General features: G+C 33.5%; 1 protein-coding gene across 3 annotated transcripts in view; it reads right to left on the bottom strand.

The window, feature by feature from the left end:
* Positions 1 to 17,604, bottom strand: part of FER (FER tyrosine kinase) — a 473,779-nt gene that overhangs the window by 236,690 nt on the left and 219,485 nt on the right. For all 3 annotated transcript variants that reach the window (XM_059418338.1, XM_059418340.1, XM_059418339.1), the window contains one exon: positions 11,481 to 11,603. In XM_059418338.1, coding sequence (XP_059274321.1) covers positions 11,481 to 11,603 — 123 coding nt within the window. The remainder of the gene's footprint in view (positions 1 to 11,480; positions 11,604 to 17,604) is intronic.

Below are 17,604 nucleotides of genomic sequence, written 5' to 3'. Positions count from 1 at the left end.
GTCATAGGTGTAATCTTTTGGTATTATGGAACTTGATTAAACTTTTGAATATATTTGATGCTACTTTTATTAATATTTTAATCATAAATCTAGATCCTAGAGAGTTTTACTATTCTATTCAGCAAAAACTAAAAATAGAGAAAAAATGCTGATGGAGAATGTTTTATATTAAGTTATATTTTATATTATGCCTTTGGCTATTAAAGGACACTAAAAGCAACAACCAATGAAATCTCTTCCTAAACTTTTGCAGAAATATTGTTAAAGACATTGTTATATCTAAAATCCCAAGACAGAAATTTCCTTTAGACTTACTGGTAGTAAAACTTTGCTTTAAGCAAATTAATATCCTTCCTCCTCTCTAACCGTGAAGTTAACTCTTTTTCTATAATGATTTATACCTAAATTCCAAGCTCAACACAGAAATTATAAACAGTCTTTAAGAGCCTGCATTTTGTATTTTATTTACTGTTGTTAAATGTCCACCATTACTTATTTTTTCACTGGTACTAATAATTTGTTTCTATTTCTATTTTAACCTTTTCACTGTACTATAATTTGTTTATGGCTATACACATTCTTTCTGAAACATAGTTAAAATGAAAACTGATTTGTTCTTTAAATGTACCAATAAATGCCTTAACTTCTTCAAGCAATTAAAAAGGTAGACAGCCTTCAACATTTTAATGGAGTATGTGGTATCATCAACTATTCTTTAGATATGCTTAGTTCACATTTATCCCTTGCTTACATATCTGCAGTGGAATGACGTTTTCCATAGATAAATCCCAATCTTGGCATTCAACGGTCTTAAAAAAATCTGACTTTAGCCAAAACTTTTGCGATTACTCACCTCTCTAAATCATCTACTTCCATCAAACTGATCTTGACTTCCTTAAAACAAGTCCCATGTTCTGGATTATTCCCTTGCCATTATTTCCCCTGTCTTAGATTATTCCCTTACCAAAACCACAAAAAAATTTCCCTACTCCTTTTGCCTATCCTTAAGACGTACTTCAAAGTCTACCTTCCTGTGTGAACCATTTTCAGGCCATTTGTTCTTTTTTCAAACCGGTACTTTAAAAATCTATTTTATTGTTTTTTTTAAAAAACCTTTTATGAATATTTTTCAAATTGAGTTTCATAAACATTTTTTGAATGTAGACTTTTAAAAAAGATAATAGAAATCATTGCATATAAGAAACATAAAAAAGTTGTTTTTTAAAATTTGATTCAGGCATAGACACACATACATATCTGCACTTAAAATTCTGTGTGTCCTGGGTCTCAATATAAAATACAATTTCTTTCTATGCATTGTGGGGAAAAAAGTCATGAAACACTGCTTTAGTGTTCTACTAAGCATTATTATATAATATTATTTCAGAAAATTTCAATGTTACCAAATTAATAACATGTTCAATGAAAGAAATCTAAAAACCAAACTTAAGCAAAAAAAAAAAAAATTACCCATAACTCCTCTAACTGGAGATAATCATAATATTTTGGAGTACTGTCGTTCGACTTTTTTGTGTATGTGTACACATACATTTTTCTCTGTGTACGTCTATTTCATTATTTAAAAATGAGATAATACCATTACAATATTTTATAAATTGTTTCTACTTTAACAACATATAACATGTTTTATCCTTATAACAATAATTTTTCAATAAAGCACCTCTCCGAAAAACTGTAACTGTTTCAGAGCAGGTACCACAGTTTCAAATATTTTTTTAATTTAAGTTTTAAATGGATAAAAGAGTCACAATGTTTTCAAAAAATAAAATATAAACAGGAAAATAAAATAAATGTAAATGGTAAAAAGTTTCCCTTAAACCACTGCTGCTGATTTCAAACGCACCAAAACATGTATCCTCTGTTAGACATCATCATCATTAGTTGTAGCATCCTGAGTTTATAAAAAGCTTCCTTATCATTAAAAAAGCAAATTCAGACACATAATCTTATACTCCTTGCACTTTTTATACAAAAGACAACACAACATAAACTCTGCCTTATAGTTTAGTTTCTTTTATTAACAGTGCACCTTGGAGCCGTCTCTAGCGAGTACATAGAAAGCTTCCTCATTTATAATACTCCATTGGATAAGATACCATAGTTGATTTAACTAGATACCTACTGATGAACATTTCAACTATTTTTCATCTCCTAATATTACAAACAATGCTGCAGTGACTAATCCTGTATTGATATCTGTTCAGATGTACACAAATACAATTAAAGAAAGGATTACAGAATTGTTAATGCTAAGTCAAAAGCACATACATTTTATAATTCTGAAGGATTTTTGCCAATTTGCCATCTACAGAGATTCTTCTAATTTATACTCTCATTAGCAAAGTATCTAAGAGCCTTTTCTGCACATCTTTGCCAAGAAAGTGAATTACTAAACTGTGAATTCACGCCAATGTAATAGGTGAAAAAATGGTATCTCATTATAGTTTTAATCTCCATTTATTCCACCAAGTGAAGCAATCAACTACTGTATCTTTAAAAGCCATTTGTATATTTGTTTTTTGAACTATCACCTCATGCCCGTTGCCAATTTTTCTATTTGGTTGTCTCTCTCTCTTTTTAAACAAGTTTTAGAGGCTCTTTGTATATTAAAGAGACTGGTACTTCTGTGGTATGGTATATAGGTTTTTCCTGGTTAAATTGACAAGTGTTCTTAATTATGTATTGATCATTTTAAAAGCAATTATTATATAAATAAAAATATTGTTTTCTCTTCTTCTCATTCATCTCTTTATGCTTTTATCTTAATAATTCCTTCTTTCTGCTTTCTTTAATTTATTGTGGATTTGTTTTTCCTAATTTTTGGAGTTACATGCTTCACTCAGTTATTTCACTTTTTGTCTTATGATACAAGTATTTAAGGCTCTAAAATTTCTTCCAAGTGTAGCTTTGGCTGCATCACTTAAGTTATATGTAAAATTTTATTTTCCCCACCCATTTTCCACATTCATTGATGCAAGCAATGAATATAGCCCGAGAACTCTGGGGTAAATTCCTCTTTCAAAATGTATTTTTGCTGGAGCTTGGTAAGATCTATGGCAGCTGGGCTATCTGATCATGTCTTAATTTTGTGCTATAAAACTTCTGCCCAGTCTAAGGTTGGCTACCATGATATGTATTTTAAAGTTGGTGAATTATATATGGTTCTTAGTTTCATGAAAAATACAGTTAATGGATATTTTACTTTTGATGTTCTTTTTGCTATGGTTTCCAGTAGGCAACAGTAAAAAACGCTAAGTCATGCAACCATGTTCATGCCAGAAATCCTCTTCTACATTTTCTTATATGTTTCTACATGCTTCTTTGAGTCATGCACATAGAAAGGGCTCACGAGTACTTTAAAGTGATGACATGACATACTTTGGGCAATGTTTGTGCTATAAATACCAAATCCTGCTCTTCTACCTGCATTTAAAAAAAATCCAATGAGTTAATCTTTTAACCTCTTGGGACTCATCTACCTATTCCCATCATCCCTAAAATATTTTCAAGGTAAATAAGAAATATATGGAATGATTACTGAAAAGCCTAGCTCCTTAGACTGAAAAAAATCATAATATTTAAGAAAGTATGAGGTAGGCTTATGTATAAAATACTCTTGAGAGGTCATTTAAAAAACATTAGTGGTCTCCAGGGCCTATTAATTTTGAGTCTAACATTGCTCTTCCTCAAAATAACTGCTAGTAAAGTTTGAAATAAGAAACTGAAAGTCAGTCTACATGTTGCATGTGCTACAACAGGGTTCTTTTATTTTATTAAATGGATCAAGCCTAAAATCCAAGTTTAATTTGACTTCACAGACTATGTTAAATGAAGGCTGAATATTTCAATATTTTCCTGTATTTCTCTTAGCACAACATGCTATATAGTTCCTGCTGGGCTAATTTTCATAAAGGATTACCGTCAAGTTCACTGTTACTTCCTAGTACTAGAATATTGGACTATAGAAAAAATTTTTTTGCTAAACTACTGACATGACTGAGACAGTAGACTATAATTTATGTTGGAGAGGCTATAGTAAAAAGATGATAAATAGAACTGAGTAAGTTTCAGGACACACCTCAAAAATTTACAAGAAATATGATTTAGGGTAAATTGTAATCTCTGACTTTGCTCACCTAATAATGGGGATAATAATACTCAATTCACAGTTGTTGAAAAGATTTTATAAAATAATAAAAGTAGAGTGTTGTCAACAGACTATGGACTCAATAAATGTCTTCTTCTCTTCCTTCATAATTTAAAGTCTTCCAAATTTGCCCTCTGTTGTGATTTATTTGTCATGTGAAAAAGTTTTTAAAGAAGTAAGAACATGGTATTTTATGGTTTCCAACATATAGCCACAGAGATTTTCTTGCATGACGTTTACAACAACCAAGTAGGGTTACTATAAGCAGTTGATTTGCCCCAGATCACATGGTTGGGAGTGGTAAAATATTACTATTTAAAATTGGATTCCTTCTGCTCAATTCAGAAGTCCACATGGAGATTTATGTATTCTTGATGAATTTATCCTGAGGAGGGCATTTTGTAATTTTTTGTGTTCTTCCACTCTCAATAGACCTAATAACTGATCTAAAAGAGGCAATTAAATAGGAATCTTAACAGCAAACATTCTATACCAGAACTTTTTAAATTTTTTTAAATTTCTTTTCAGTGTAACAGTATTCATTGTTTTTGCACCACACCCAGTGCTCCATACAATACGTGCCCTCCCCAATACCCACCACCTGGTTCCCCCAACCTCCCCCCCCCCACCCCTTCAAAACCCTCAGGTTGTTTTTCAGTGGCCATAGTCTCTCATGGTTCTCCTCCCCTTCCAATTTCCCTCAACTCCCTTCTCCTCTTCATCTTCCCATGTCCTCCATGTTATTTGTTATGCTTTTTCTCCCCAAACTGTGGTTTCCATAACTGGAAATCTAATTTGACATGCTATATCTCACTTTCAAGAGAAAAAAAAAATCACCTATTTATCTTCAAATCTTAAAAATCCCATACAAATTAACAGCATGAGAGGATTAACTGCAAAAGCACAGCTAGCTAGATGCCTCCTAAAATAATATTACTGAGTGTGTTATTATGATTTATAGTAAGAAATTGTATTTTGTCTTTGTCTCCATTTCTGGCACAAAGAAACATTTGGAAGTTTCTAAGTGCTGAAGGCCATAAAGGTGTCTTTTGTTATGTTAAAGATGATAGTTGGCTAGCTTCTAGGTAACCTAAGGGTAGGGCTAGTTGCCTGAAAACTAACCTTGTGATTTGAGAGTTGGGGTTTTCAGTCCCACCCCACTGACCTCCAGGAAGAGAAGAGAGGCTGGAGATTGAGTTCATGTCCCAGTGCTCAATGATTTAATTAATCGTGCCTATGTAATAAAGCCTCCACATAAACCCAGAAAGAGGGTAGGGAGAACTTCCAAGTTGGTAATAGTGTGGAAATTTGGGAATAGTTGTGATGAAGGAGCAAAAGGCTAGCTAAGGACAAAGCAGAAGCTGGCACCCTACACCTCGCATCCCCCGCCCCCCATGTGACATGTGTGACATTCCTCAGGAACTCCTGGCTGCCCTACAGGAAAAACAAATGGTAAACTAATAGAGATCACAGTCATGCAAGACAAGAGTCTCCCTCAGTTTACAAATGTCCTAGTGATTTACAATAGCGTAACTTCCAGAAACCCATAACTCAGTTCCTGAAGCCCTAAGATTACCTTCCCCTCCATAAAACTGAGGGAGGCTGAGGTGGAAGGAAATGTAAATAAGTTGAATTTGTTCTAACTCTAAAGTTCATTGGATGTGTGATAGTAGGAATGTGACATTCCACCAGGAAACTCCCAACTGTCTTCATGTTCATGCCTCATCAGAGGGAAAAACCGCCTTGGCTCAACAATAACCAGGCCTCCAGTATCTTAACAGTCTTTAACATACGACAGCCCTTCTGAACACCCTCATTGTCCTCACCTCCCCAATTCCTGAGTATATAATCAGCCCCTCCTCAGGATTATAGGCAGCAGCTCTTTCTGCCCACGGGTCCTGTTCTGGTGCTTTAATAAACCACCATTTTGCACCAAAGACGTCTCAAGAATTCTTTCTTGGTCATTGGCTCTGGACTCCACCTCACTGAACCTCACTTATATTCTGAAACTTCTTCAGTTGTACCCTTAGAAATCAAGAAAGTACCATTCCCTTTTCCTCGTACCTTGTCTTATGCACCTCTAACATCTGGCTGTTCCTGAGTTATGTCCTTTCATATTAATCTGGTCATCTACTATGAGAATGTTTTTCTGAGTTCTGTGAGGAACTCTAGCAAATTAACTGAACCTAAAGAGGGGGTTGTTGGGACTTCACATCTATCACCAGTAGGTCAGAAGCACAAGTGACAACCTGGATTTAAGACTGGCATGTGAAGTTGGGCAGTTTGGGGGGCAGTCTTGTAAAATGAGCCCTGAAACTATGGGATCTGAGTCATCACCAGGTAGTGTCAGAACTGAATGAATTGCCTGGTGGCACAGGAGGAAAAAAAAAAAAAAACCAAAACCAAGCAAAACAGAAATTTAAAAAACAGCAATGGGCTGGAGAGAAAAGTTCTTAGAAATCAAAACATGGGTTTTATTCTAATTTATCCAGATGGCCATATTGCTGCAAAAATGTTCCTGGAAATTAAATTGACTAGCACTACTGAATATTAATCTTTTGTTTTAAAGAGACTCACTATGAAAACTTGTAAAATTTTATACTGAGCTTCTACTTGAATGAAGTCAATTTCTTAAAGTACAAACAACTGACCTTTTAAGATAATGCATATTCGTTATTAAATTAATCTAAATCTGTGTTCACCACCAATCACTCTTCCATTCAGCCATGCTGTTCCTGCCACACTAGCTTCTACAGCTCCTCAGTTATACCAAGGAACACTCTTTCCCCAGACACTCAAGGAAGCTACTCAGTCAATAAATGCCAACATGGCTCTAGCGGTCTAGAGTTGACATCTGTTCCCATAGGCCAGTAATCATGCTGTGCTGTTAAAGGTTTTTACTATTACTCCTGCATATAACCATACAGAAAAGTCCTTGGTTTGGTCCGCATTTCTCTTCAAAATTCATTAGGAGCCTTACTTGGATCACATGTTTTAAAAAAGTAGCTACTCCTATGTACACACATATACACACACATATATGCACATATACACACTACCTAACCCTTGACTTTATCCCATACACTCAGATCATCATCTTTTTGACAGGCTTCATTTTCGTAGCATTTACTGCACTCTGACATAATATAGATCTGGTGCGGGACATAACAGAGATTTGGTGAAAGTTGCCTCAGACCGGTCTGCTGCAGAAAGACTTATTTTCTGCAAAAATTTGCCTCTACTGTTCTGCTGTCCTGCACCAAATTCTGATGAAAAGCCATAAGTACACGATTTAAGCTGGCAGGCAAATCATTTGTCTGAAGTTCAACTTAATGGCTCATTGCCTAACTCACCTGAATTTATTCATGAACTTTAATTTCCATTCTGAAAGAAATTTCTTTTTAAAAAACAGCTAAATCTGAAGAAATATCAAACTTAACAAGGCAAATAAACTTTCAAGTCACCATTTAAATGTTAAAGTTGAACTAGGTGTCTTTCTTAACTAAATTTTACCAAGCCCTATATTTTATCTCAAATCCTAGTTCTGGCACCTAATATTACTGTTTATTGATTTTCTTTCATAAAGACTCATGGTACATTTTTTTATATGTTACAATCTTTTTCAATTTAATATTTTATGGAATCAAAGATATTTCCTTTTCCTTTAACCGACCCTTGTTTATTCTAGTCTCTGAAGTCTAGGCTCTACAGTGCACAGAAACAGTAGATAAGAACAGAGATTCCCGTCTCAGCTCTGCGTCTTACCTATTGTGTTATCTTGTGTGAATTATTTATGATTTTAAGCTTTAGCTCCTCATTCATAAGAAATATGAGGTTAAAAACAACACTAATCTTGTATGGGGTAATTATAATACTCCATAATAATATGTAAGGGTTAAATGAAATAATGCATATAAAAACTCAGCAAGTAGCTGGTTTCTAGCAATCACTCAATGAATTCAATGTTTCAAACATTTCCTGAATGCCTACTTTGGCGAGCACTGTTCTAGGCACTGGCACTACAGCTCCACTAATTGTTAAATGTAATTCTGGCCCTTACGGAATTTACATTCCACTTGAGGAAGACAGATAAGTAAAAATACATCATATGAGATAATTTCAAGTAAACACAACTGTAGCAAAGAGATAGTAAGGGAAAAGGGGAATATAAGGGGGTAAGAGGTTATTTCACGCGAGGTAGTCAGAAAAGGCCTCTGTGATGAAGTGACATTGGCACAGAAACTGACTCAGCAAAGAAGAGGCTCTGTGCATATCCAGTGTGCTTGCTAACATAAAGATGGTGCTGGGTAGTCGATAACCCTTGTTGACAACAATGCCTTGCATCTTCCAAACCTTTTCACAGGCTCTGGGAAGCAGCGCAGGAGAATCAGCCTGTGGAGGGTGAGGGAGGGATGGCTTGGGCACCCACTAGCTTTATTATCATGAGAAAGTTAAATAAAATCCTAATTCTAGACTGTCTAGTTTTCTGTACTTCTGAAGACAGGGAAGAGAATCCTTTGGCTACTGTGTCCTCCAGTTAGGCATTATGATGATGTACTTGTATTTTCATGGGTAAGAAAGAAATAAATAGGAAGTGAGCAGTAAGTTGCTAGAAACAGAAATTATATTGAAACCAAAATAGCATTCTTTATGTAGGCTAAAAATGAAGTCTGGCAAGATGGAAATGAGATGTTTTACAGCATATTATATGGTCAAAGACAATAACTTCTTATACAAATTAAATCAAGAAATAGATTTCTATTATAAGAGTATAAATAATTTCTTAAAGGAAGATATATAACAGATAATACCACCATAATAAAATACGTATCAATTTGTTCTTCATTCATAATTGAAAATTGTCTAACTTCTACAACCTCTGCTTTGTGATTTTCTTTTAAAAGCACAATATAATTTATTAAATAACATGCATAACAATATTTACAACAAACAGATAATGATCTGCCTATTTCAAATACCAGTACTTTACATCAGGTTAATAGCTAGATAAACTTCAAATTTCTACCTCATAAAGCAATCATACATAGCTCCTTAATCTTCTATAGCTTTCAGTCTACAGTTATTTTCACAGCTAGTGTTATATAAAATGATGAGATAATCAGCTCCACAGCCAGCTTTAGGGGTTTGGGAGAAAGAGAATAATTGACCATTTAACAGTCCACAGAATCTATTCCATTTATCTAGACTCATTTCATGGAAAACTTTATACAGAGAAGGATATAGCTTTATTTGAAATTATATATTCTTATTCAAGCCCAGATATGCATTTTTATGTGCCTCTTTATGACTTTGGTCTCTCAATTTAGACCTGGCTCAGCAAGTAGAAAATGCAAATATTTGGTTGGCTGTAAAATGGGATATCAATATCTCTGAAAACCCAGTTGCATATCTTGTTTACCTAACATGGGTAAAAAGTGTATCTTCACTGCACTGAACTTTATTTCATGCTGGAATTATACTGGAATTCAAGTATATACTTTTGCATGTACAGGGAAGGATACAAAACTCCTGTCACAATGATAGAGGTTGGGCAGTGGTAGAGAGGTTGAAGACAACCCCTACATTTATGGTTTGAGCAGCTAAGTATTTGATGGCAAAGGTTCCCCACATTATTCAAAAGTTTGCTTTATGCTCCTCTGCTCTTAGTACCTGTTTTAGCTAACAAAAGACATTCAAAGAGGATTTCCACTTTTGTGAAATGGTAATTGCTTCTTTGCTTTAAGTCATTTTGGCTTATAAAAGGTTTCATAGGAACCTCTACTTTTGAATAGTGGGGAAAACTGGTGTCATTTATTTAAAAAGGAAGACCAAATTTTGGAGTTAAAGGTGATAAACTCAGTTTTATGTAAAGAGTAGAAAAAACCTCATGTCTTTTGGGAAAGACATAAATGTAAGGTAGAAATATAAATTTGTAAACCTCTGATATATAAACAGTAAATGAAACTGCACGAATAGATCACCTTAATCAAAGAAAAGAACTAGAATTCCGTAGAACAACCGCAGTTATTCATTGATGGAAGAGGAAACACTGACAGACTTCTCTGTTTTTCTAGAGAAAAAAGTGACAACCTGTTCCAAACTAAGGAAAATTTTTATAGGATTTTCTGAAATTAAAATGGGGGAAATAGCAAATGGAAAAACATAAATGAAGAATAAGCCAATCTTCTAACTCTAGAAAACTGGGCAAGGAGGCTAATTTCTTAGCCACAGAATCGGTGTTTAGCAACTGTCAAAATCTTTTGTGAAAGCAATGTTAAGGCTCAGCCCCCTGGGAATGACTAAATAATATTATGTGAATACAAATATAGACATTGTGTTCCTGACTAATAAAGTACAGTCCAACAGTTGTTTTGATTTTTTTTTAATTTCTTTAGCAGAATCTAGATTACACATTAGCATTCTTAGGAATAACACTTGCTTCATATTAAAAAGTCATCCCTAGATATACAAAAATTGAATTGATAGACATTTACCTACAAGGTTTTCTGGCTGTTCATGGCTACGCTGTTTTTCATAGAAGATGACCTCAAAGACAAGAACTCTTAACCACCCCAGTCTTAAAGTACGCAGAAGCCAAGCCAGCTCCATTGCTCTATTTTGGGCCCGGTCCCACAGGCTTTATCTTAAAAGACAAGCCATGTTCATGCCCACTCTTTACTTCATGAATCTCCTAAATGAAAGCAATGTGTTCTGTGCTAGATTTCAGAGGTAAAAATTACCTAGAACAATCTCTCATCTAGGTAGCTACCTGTTGGCTCTATGTAAGAAACTTATGACTTACTGTATTTGAGAAAAGTAGTGTAGTTTTTAAAACTTCTAATGTCTTAAAATATATTGTAAACTTAATATCCAAAATTAAAATTCTAATTTACTCATAATTGCTGGACATAGTCTTTGATGTCTACATCTTAAGATCTTATATAAACTGAACTCAAAATCTGAACCTTATAAAGTAAAAAAAAGTCTTAAGTCTTTTTTTTTTTTCAAAGTCTTAAGTTTTTTAAGGAAAACTGGGAATGGGAAACAAAAAAAAAAGAATAGGCCATTTGTAACCCAGCAAACACTGAATAAAAAGGCAACCCATCTTAATAAAACCAAGGAAGTACTATGTTTCAACATTAGTACCAGTGGTCATCACAAAGCCCTTCCGTTTTCCAAATTTTTATAAATAATCCAAGAACTTTATTTGTTGTGGTAAATGTTAACTCACATTTAAAAAAGAATACATGTGTGTGTGTGTGTGTGTGTGTGTGTGTGGTGTGTTTGTGTGTGTATACATAAATGCACTTACCTTAGGAATAGGATTCAGCAGAACTACACCTGATTTCTTAGTGATGACCTGTTTTGTTGTATAGTGATGATCTATAAGCTGAGGAATGTTTGAAAAACCAGTGCCTTCAAATCGATATAGATTCTGGAGGAAGAATAAAGTAGAGTAAATATAAAGATATTGCTTCAACAAGACTATGTTCAACAATAAATTAAGTTTCACTAAGAAAAACTATTATATGAATGTACATAATACTACTGAATGGATAAAATGGCAAAAATAAAAATAAATAGATAAGTAAAACTTCGATATGCTGAAAAATTTTAACTTTCCATAAAGAAACTAATTTTTATAATGACTAAACATAATTCAAACTGTCAAAAAAGAGAAAGAACGGAAGGAAGAAAATGACCTTGAACACATTTTGCTAAATGATAATCACAGGAAATAAAGCATGAGAAACACTTGACTTAATAAACAAGACATGCATTTACATAATGTTTACACATATGTCCCATCTGATAAAACTTCCAAGATTAAAAAATAATGTCAAAAGTTTGAGGCTATTATATTATATCCAATATAATAATAAATATCATTTCTCTTATGGGGTTATTCATGTTTTATTCTTTCACCAAAAGCATCTAGTCCTTTATACATTATTGACAAAGAAATAAAATGCACAGTGACAAAACTGCAATTATCGGCATGCTCAAATCTTGCACTTTGTGGTTTTATAACATGAGATAAGTAACATTTTCTCAAACTCTGCCACACCCCTTTTCTCTGTCTTCATATTTCAAATAGGCATGCAGGTCAGTTATCACATGAATAAACTGACAGCAATAAATTTAACAAATAAAAAATATCTTACTGGCTGTACTTTTCAATGCAGGAAGCACTGGAATGCAATGTGATGTAATAAATACTTCTATTGGATTGTTCACAAAATGTTCGCCCATACATGTGCAGATACCAACATGAATGTGCTCTAAGAAAACTCTATGTTAATAAATAAGAACATTTAAAATTACCTAAATTTGGATATTATTTATATTACTGGAAGATTATTTTCATAGTTAAAAGATAAAAAAAATTAAAGCTCCTTTTCAAGTATAAAATAAGATTCAATTTACCAGAATTCAACTTATAGACCACTTTTACGTGGATATTTGTTTTATCAAGTGAGGGTCAAACAGGAGTTAGCTTACTATAAAATTAACCACAGAATATAATCCAATTCAATGCAGTATGTGTACGAGTCAATTCAGGGCAAATTGTTAATAAATTGCCTAAAGAATTTTTGTATATTGCAGCCAGATCTACTGTGACAAATTAACAATGATACTTAAGAACATTTCATACTGAAGATGCTAAGCTGTTATTAGGCATGCAATGCACTGAGCAAGTTCTCTCAGTGTCTCAGTTTATTCACTGGTGAAACAAATATTTGGATCCTGTCAAAGAGTAAGTATGAGGCTTGACCAAGTATCAACAAGCAAACCCCAGTGCCCAGTATATGGCACCTGGTACACACTCAATTAAATCACTAAAGCAACAATAATCCCTGGGTTACAAAAATAATTCTACACCCAGATATAGGAAAAGAAACATTTTCAAAGACTATTTTAAATCACATTTTCTTAAGGAAATTATTTGTAAATAATCAGAGATCCTGAAAGGCATTCTTAGATTAAATTGATTAAGAAATAAAGAAATGTAAAGAAAGGTTAAAGGTTATAAAAGTGTAACATACAACTACAATAGTAACAATGGTAATATTTCAACCAAATATACAGCATTATATCCTTGGAAGTCACTGAGAATAAATCTTAAGCATTCTCACCACACTTTCACTTTCACACACTCACCACCACTTTCTTTTCTGCACAAAAGAAAGTATTTAACTTTAACTGTGAGGTGTTAATTATTTTGATCCTAGAAATCATTTTACAAGGTATATCAAACCATCAGGTTGTATACTTTAAATATATACAATTCTATTAGTCAATATTTCCTGAAAATGTATTCTTCCATAAAGTTAAAAATCTATATACTGTTTCTCCCTTTCTCTGATTCCTTCAGTCCACTCTTAACATCAGGAGTTCCTCTTACAGCAGATCATTGCTATTACTTTGGTATAATCTTATCTCCCTCAAAATAAAAGCCAAAGTCTTTGCCATGGTCTATAAGACTCTACATAATCTGTTTTCTATCATCTCTTACCACTACATACCCCCTCCTCCCAATACTTCCCACCAGCCATGCTCATTTTCTTCTTGTAAAGCACACCATATATACTCCTTAGGGAGTTTACATTTGCCGCTTGAATAGCTCCTCAGATGGCCATACGGATAATGGCTCCCTTACTTGCTCCAGTCTTTCAGCATTAAGTCACCTTTTCAGTGAGGTCTTCTCTGGCCACCCTATATGATATTCAATTCCCCAATTTCCTCACCCCAACTAAATTTCTTATCTTCTTTTCCTTACTGAATTTTCTCCTCAGAATTTATCACCATCTAATATCATGCATATTTTATTTTTCTTATTTATTGTTTATCTCCTTCTCTAGACGGTAAGCTCATGTGGTGATAAACTCTTACATTCGTTTTGTTCATCACTGTATCATCATAGTCTAGAACACTGTCTGGCATGTATTGCCTGGATAAATAAACATGTATGAATAAATGAAATATTATGCATATAAAATGAGTGGGAAGCTAAAGAGACAAATAAGATAATTTGGAAATGAATACTGAAAACACACACTCAAGCAAACTCAACACACTGGAGTACAATGTTTGACAAAAAGTAGGTAGCATGACAAAATTTACACAGAATCAAATTTCAAATCAGCCACCAAAGTCTTACATAAAATTCTAACACACCTCTATAACTAGAGAAACAGGAAATGGAATAATGGGAATTTTCGTTTAAGAACATATCTAATTTAAGTTAAATAGAGTTTTCTGCCACTGACGTAGTAATCATTATGGACGAAGACAGTGAGTGATACAAGCAGCAGTATTTACTTCATAGGATGAAATAAGAAACTGATTTCTAGCAATTATCCTTTTAAAGTAATCAGTTCAACATCAGTGAAGTTCTGGAGTCCTAACTGTGCAAAACCAGTTAACTCACTTTCTTAATGATGAAGATAAAGTAATGAATCTAAACACAACGTTAAGATGACACATGCTTACAAAGTTTAGCTAAGCCTTGAGATAAGGTCAAGAACAGCACATTCACAGAAACTATTGAGGACTTGTTTCTTGATACTCTCAAAGTTCCAAATATTATAATTTGTACTTGTTATAAATCTGTAGTAATTTTTGTAGCTCAGATGACATGAGGTTTGGTTCACATACAAATGGATTCTTTCTTAAGTCTTCTACAGTTTCAACAATAATACAACAGAGAGAATCCAGACTAATCTTTAAATCAGACACTTTTCTTTGGACTAAGGTTGCTACTAATATGACCCCTTAAGTAAATTCCAACAGAAGAAACAAATATAGTAATACAGAATAAATTTTTGCAAATTTCTACAAAGATCATTTTGTTATCATTTGATTTACATGGCTAAGTATCATGTAATATGTCATTAAAAATAAAAAGTATTCACAGACCTGTACCCCTGGGGATAAAAATATATGTTTATAAAAAATAAAAAATTAAAAAAAAAAGTATGAATAAAAATGATATAATACAAATTTTTTATAATATGAATTATATAGTTACATATAATTAGAATGTATCAAAAAAGCCTCAAAGAATATATACTGAACCCAGAAGGTGGTGTTATAAAAACATTTGCTCCATCTAGAATTTGTTTCTGAGTTATCACGGTGCTACTTAAGAATTAATCATGGGGGCGCCTGGGTGGCTCAGTGGGTTAAAGCCTCTGCCTTTGGCTCTGGTAATGATCCCAGGGTCCTGGGATCGAGCCCGGCATCGGGCTCTCTGCTCTGCTGGGAGCCTGCTTTCCACTCTCTCTCTGCCTGCCTCTCTGCCTACTTGTGATCTTGTCAAATAAAAAAATAAAATCTTTAAAAAAAAAGAATTAATCATGCATATGGATGAAAAGCATAAAAAACAGAATCTGATTTTGTTGCTATACATACTTGCAGAGTACTGTTATACTAAGAAGTCAGACGGGACAGAATACACACATAAAAATGAGGAGGGGATTCAATGAATGTATAATCTGAAATAATATGCCTGAATAGATCCCCTGAAAAAGAACTGAAAACAAGCAGACTTAAGGAAAAGCAAGCAAGCAAGCAAGCAAGCAAGCAAGCAAGCAAGATGATTTCTGAAAGGCAGCTGAGATGAATAAGCTAAGTAAAAAACAAAAGGCTAAATAAAACATTCCTTTTTTGGTAAAATACCTAAAAATGAAAATACAAAACATAAGCGCTAGCTTTCTCAAATAAAAACGACACATGGAATATTTATAAGTAACTCATTAACCCGGTACACAGGATGGATTGCTGGAGAGTTTGGGAAAATAGCATTAATAAGGTTTCTGTAGGTCTTTTCCTAGTTACTTTTATTCATTCTTCAGATGTTGTCTCAAACTTAACTTTCTTAAGTATCCCAGTTAAAAGCTTTTATAGCAATGTGTATCTACAGCCTTATAATTATTACTTTACAGTTTATAATTATATATAACATGTGTGATTTATAAGGGACTGTGAGCCTCTCTTCTAGACTATAAGCTCCACAATTATATCCCTGGGCCTGAAAATTACTCACTCAATCAGTATTTCCTAGAAGTTAATATTAATGAGGTTTTGGGAAAACTTTGTTTAATTGTTAAGAAGAAAGTCTCCTAAGTCTTTAATCATGTGTCAGGGACACAGAAAATGATATCTTATGACAGTTCATTTTGACTTCAAATTACTTATTGCCTTCTCTTGGATCCTTGAAGGATAGGAGTAGAGAGATTAAAATAACTCTAAATATACAACAGTAAGGCACAAACTTGCAAACAACTGTCACTCAAACAAATTTAGGGTTTACTCACTTTCACTTAAGTGAGAAGTCTTCTTAAAGGCTCATGGCATGAATTTAAAAATACATGTAGTTCAAAGAGCCTAGAGATTGTGACAACAACAGAACAAAGTAAACCGGTCTGGTACGTGCAGAGACTAAATCTACCAGCTCGAAGTGGAACTTAGCACATAACAGACATCCAATAAATACCTGGTGAATGAATCAGGGATTTAATACCCATTTTACTACCCATTTTTATACAATAATTACAACATCCACTTTGGAATTATTTTGTTTTATTGACTCATATCCCTGGGCCTTACATATTACTCACTCAATTAGTATTTCCTTTATAAATGGTTAATGAAATAAAAGATGATGATATGCCCTTATACAGAGGATTTTTGTTATATTTCAAAATATTTATATTATATTGTTATTTTTAATTCATCACATTATTTCAAATTTCTTGGTTCCATCATCCCCAATTCTGCAACTTTAATATTTCCCTGTTAATGAATTCCATCAATGTCTTACCTACTAGGTTTTAAGTTCACTGAGAAGGAGGCCATACATTTTTCAGTTTTATCTCCTTACACTGAATAACATGGTTCTTTGCAAAAAATGTTTTTTTAGCAAATGCCTGTTATATAAATAAATTTGAGAAATATAATGGGTACTTTCCCATTAATAAGATCTTTCTGGAGCACTTTTGTTTTACTAAATGTATTTTTGTTTTATCATACACAAAAATAAGGATTTGCATCTATATGGAACAATGCTATTTGAATCTCTATGAAAATCTATCAACATTTATGACACAAAATAAACAATTTTAGGAACAAATCCTAAATATGTTTAGGTACAAACTGTTATATCAAATACCCTAACCAGGCTGTTAACTATGGAACAGGTCGGTGACTAATGCTAGAATTACAATGAGACTCAGATGCTCCTAGATATGATTAACATTATCTGGCTTTATGAAATTAATATATTTAGTGTCCGATTAAAAAGTACAACCCTGGAGGAGTCAAGATGGCGGAGAAGTAGCAAGCTGAGACTGCTTCAGCTAGCCGGAGATCAGCTAGATAGCTTATCTAAAGATTGCAAACACCTGAAAATCCATCGGCAGATCGAAGAGAAG

Source organism: Mustela nigripes, chromosome 12 (assembly GCF_022355385.1).
Source record: "Mustela nigripes isolate SB6536 chromosome 12, MUSNIG.SB6536, whole genome shotgun sequence".
Taxonomy (NCBI): Eukaryota; Metazoa; Chordata; class Mammalia; order Carnivora; family Mustelidae; genus Mustela; species Mustela nigripes.
Note: the sequence above shows the minus strand (reverse complement) of the source record. Positions and strands in the feature narration are given on the sequence as shown.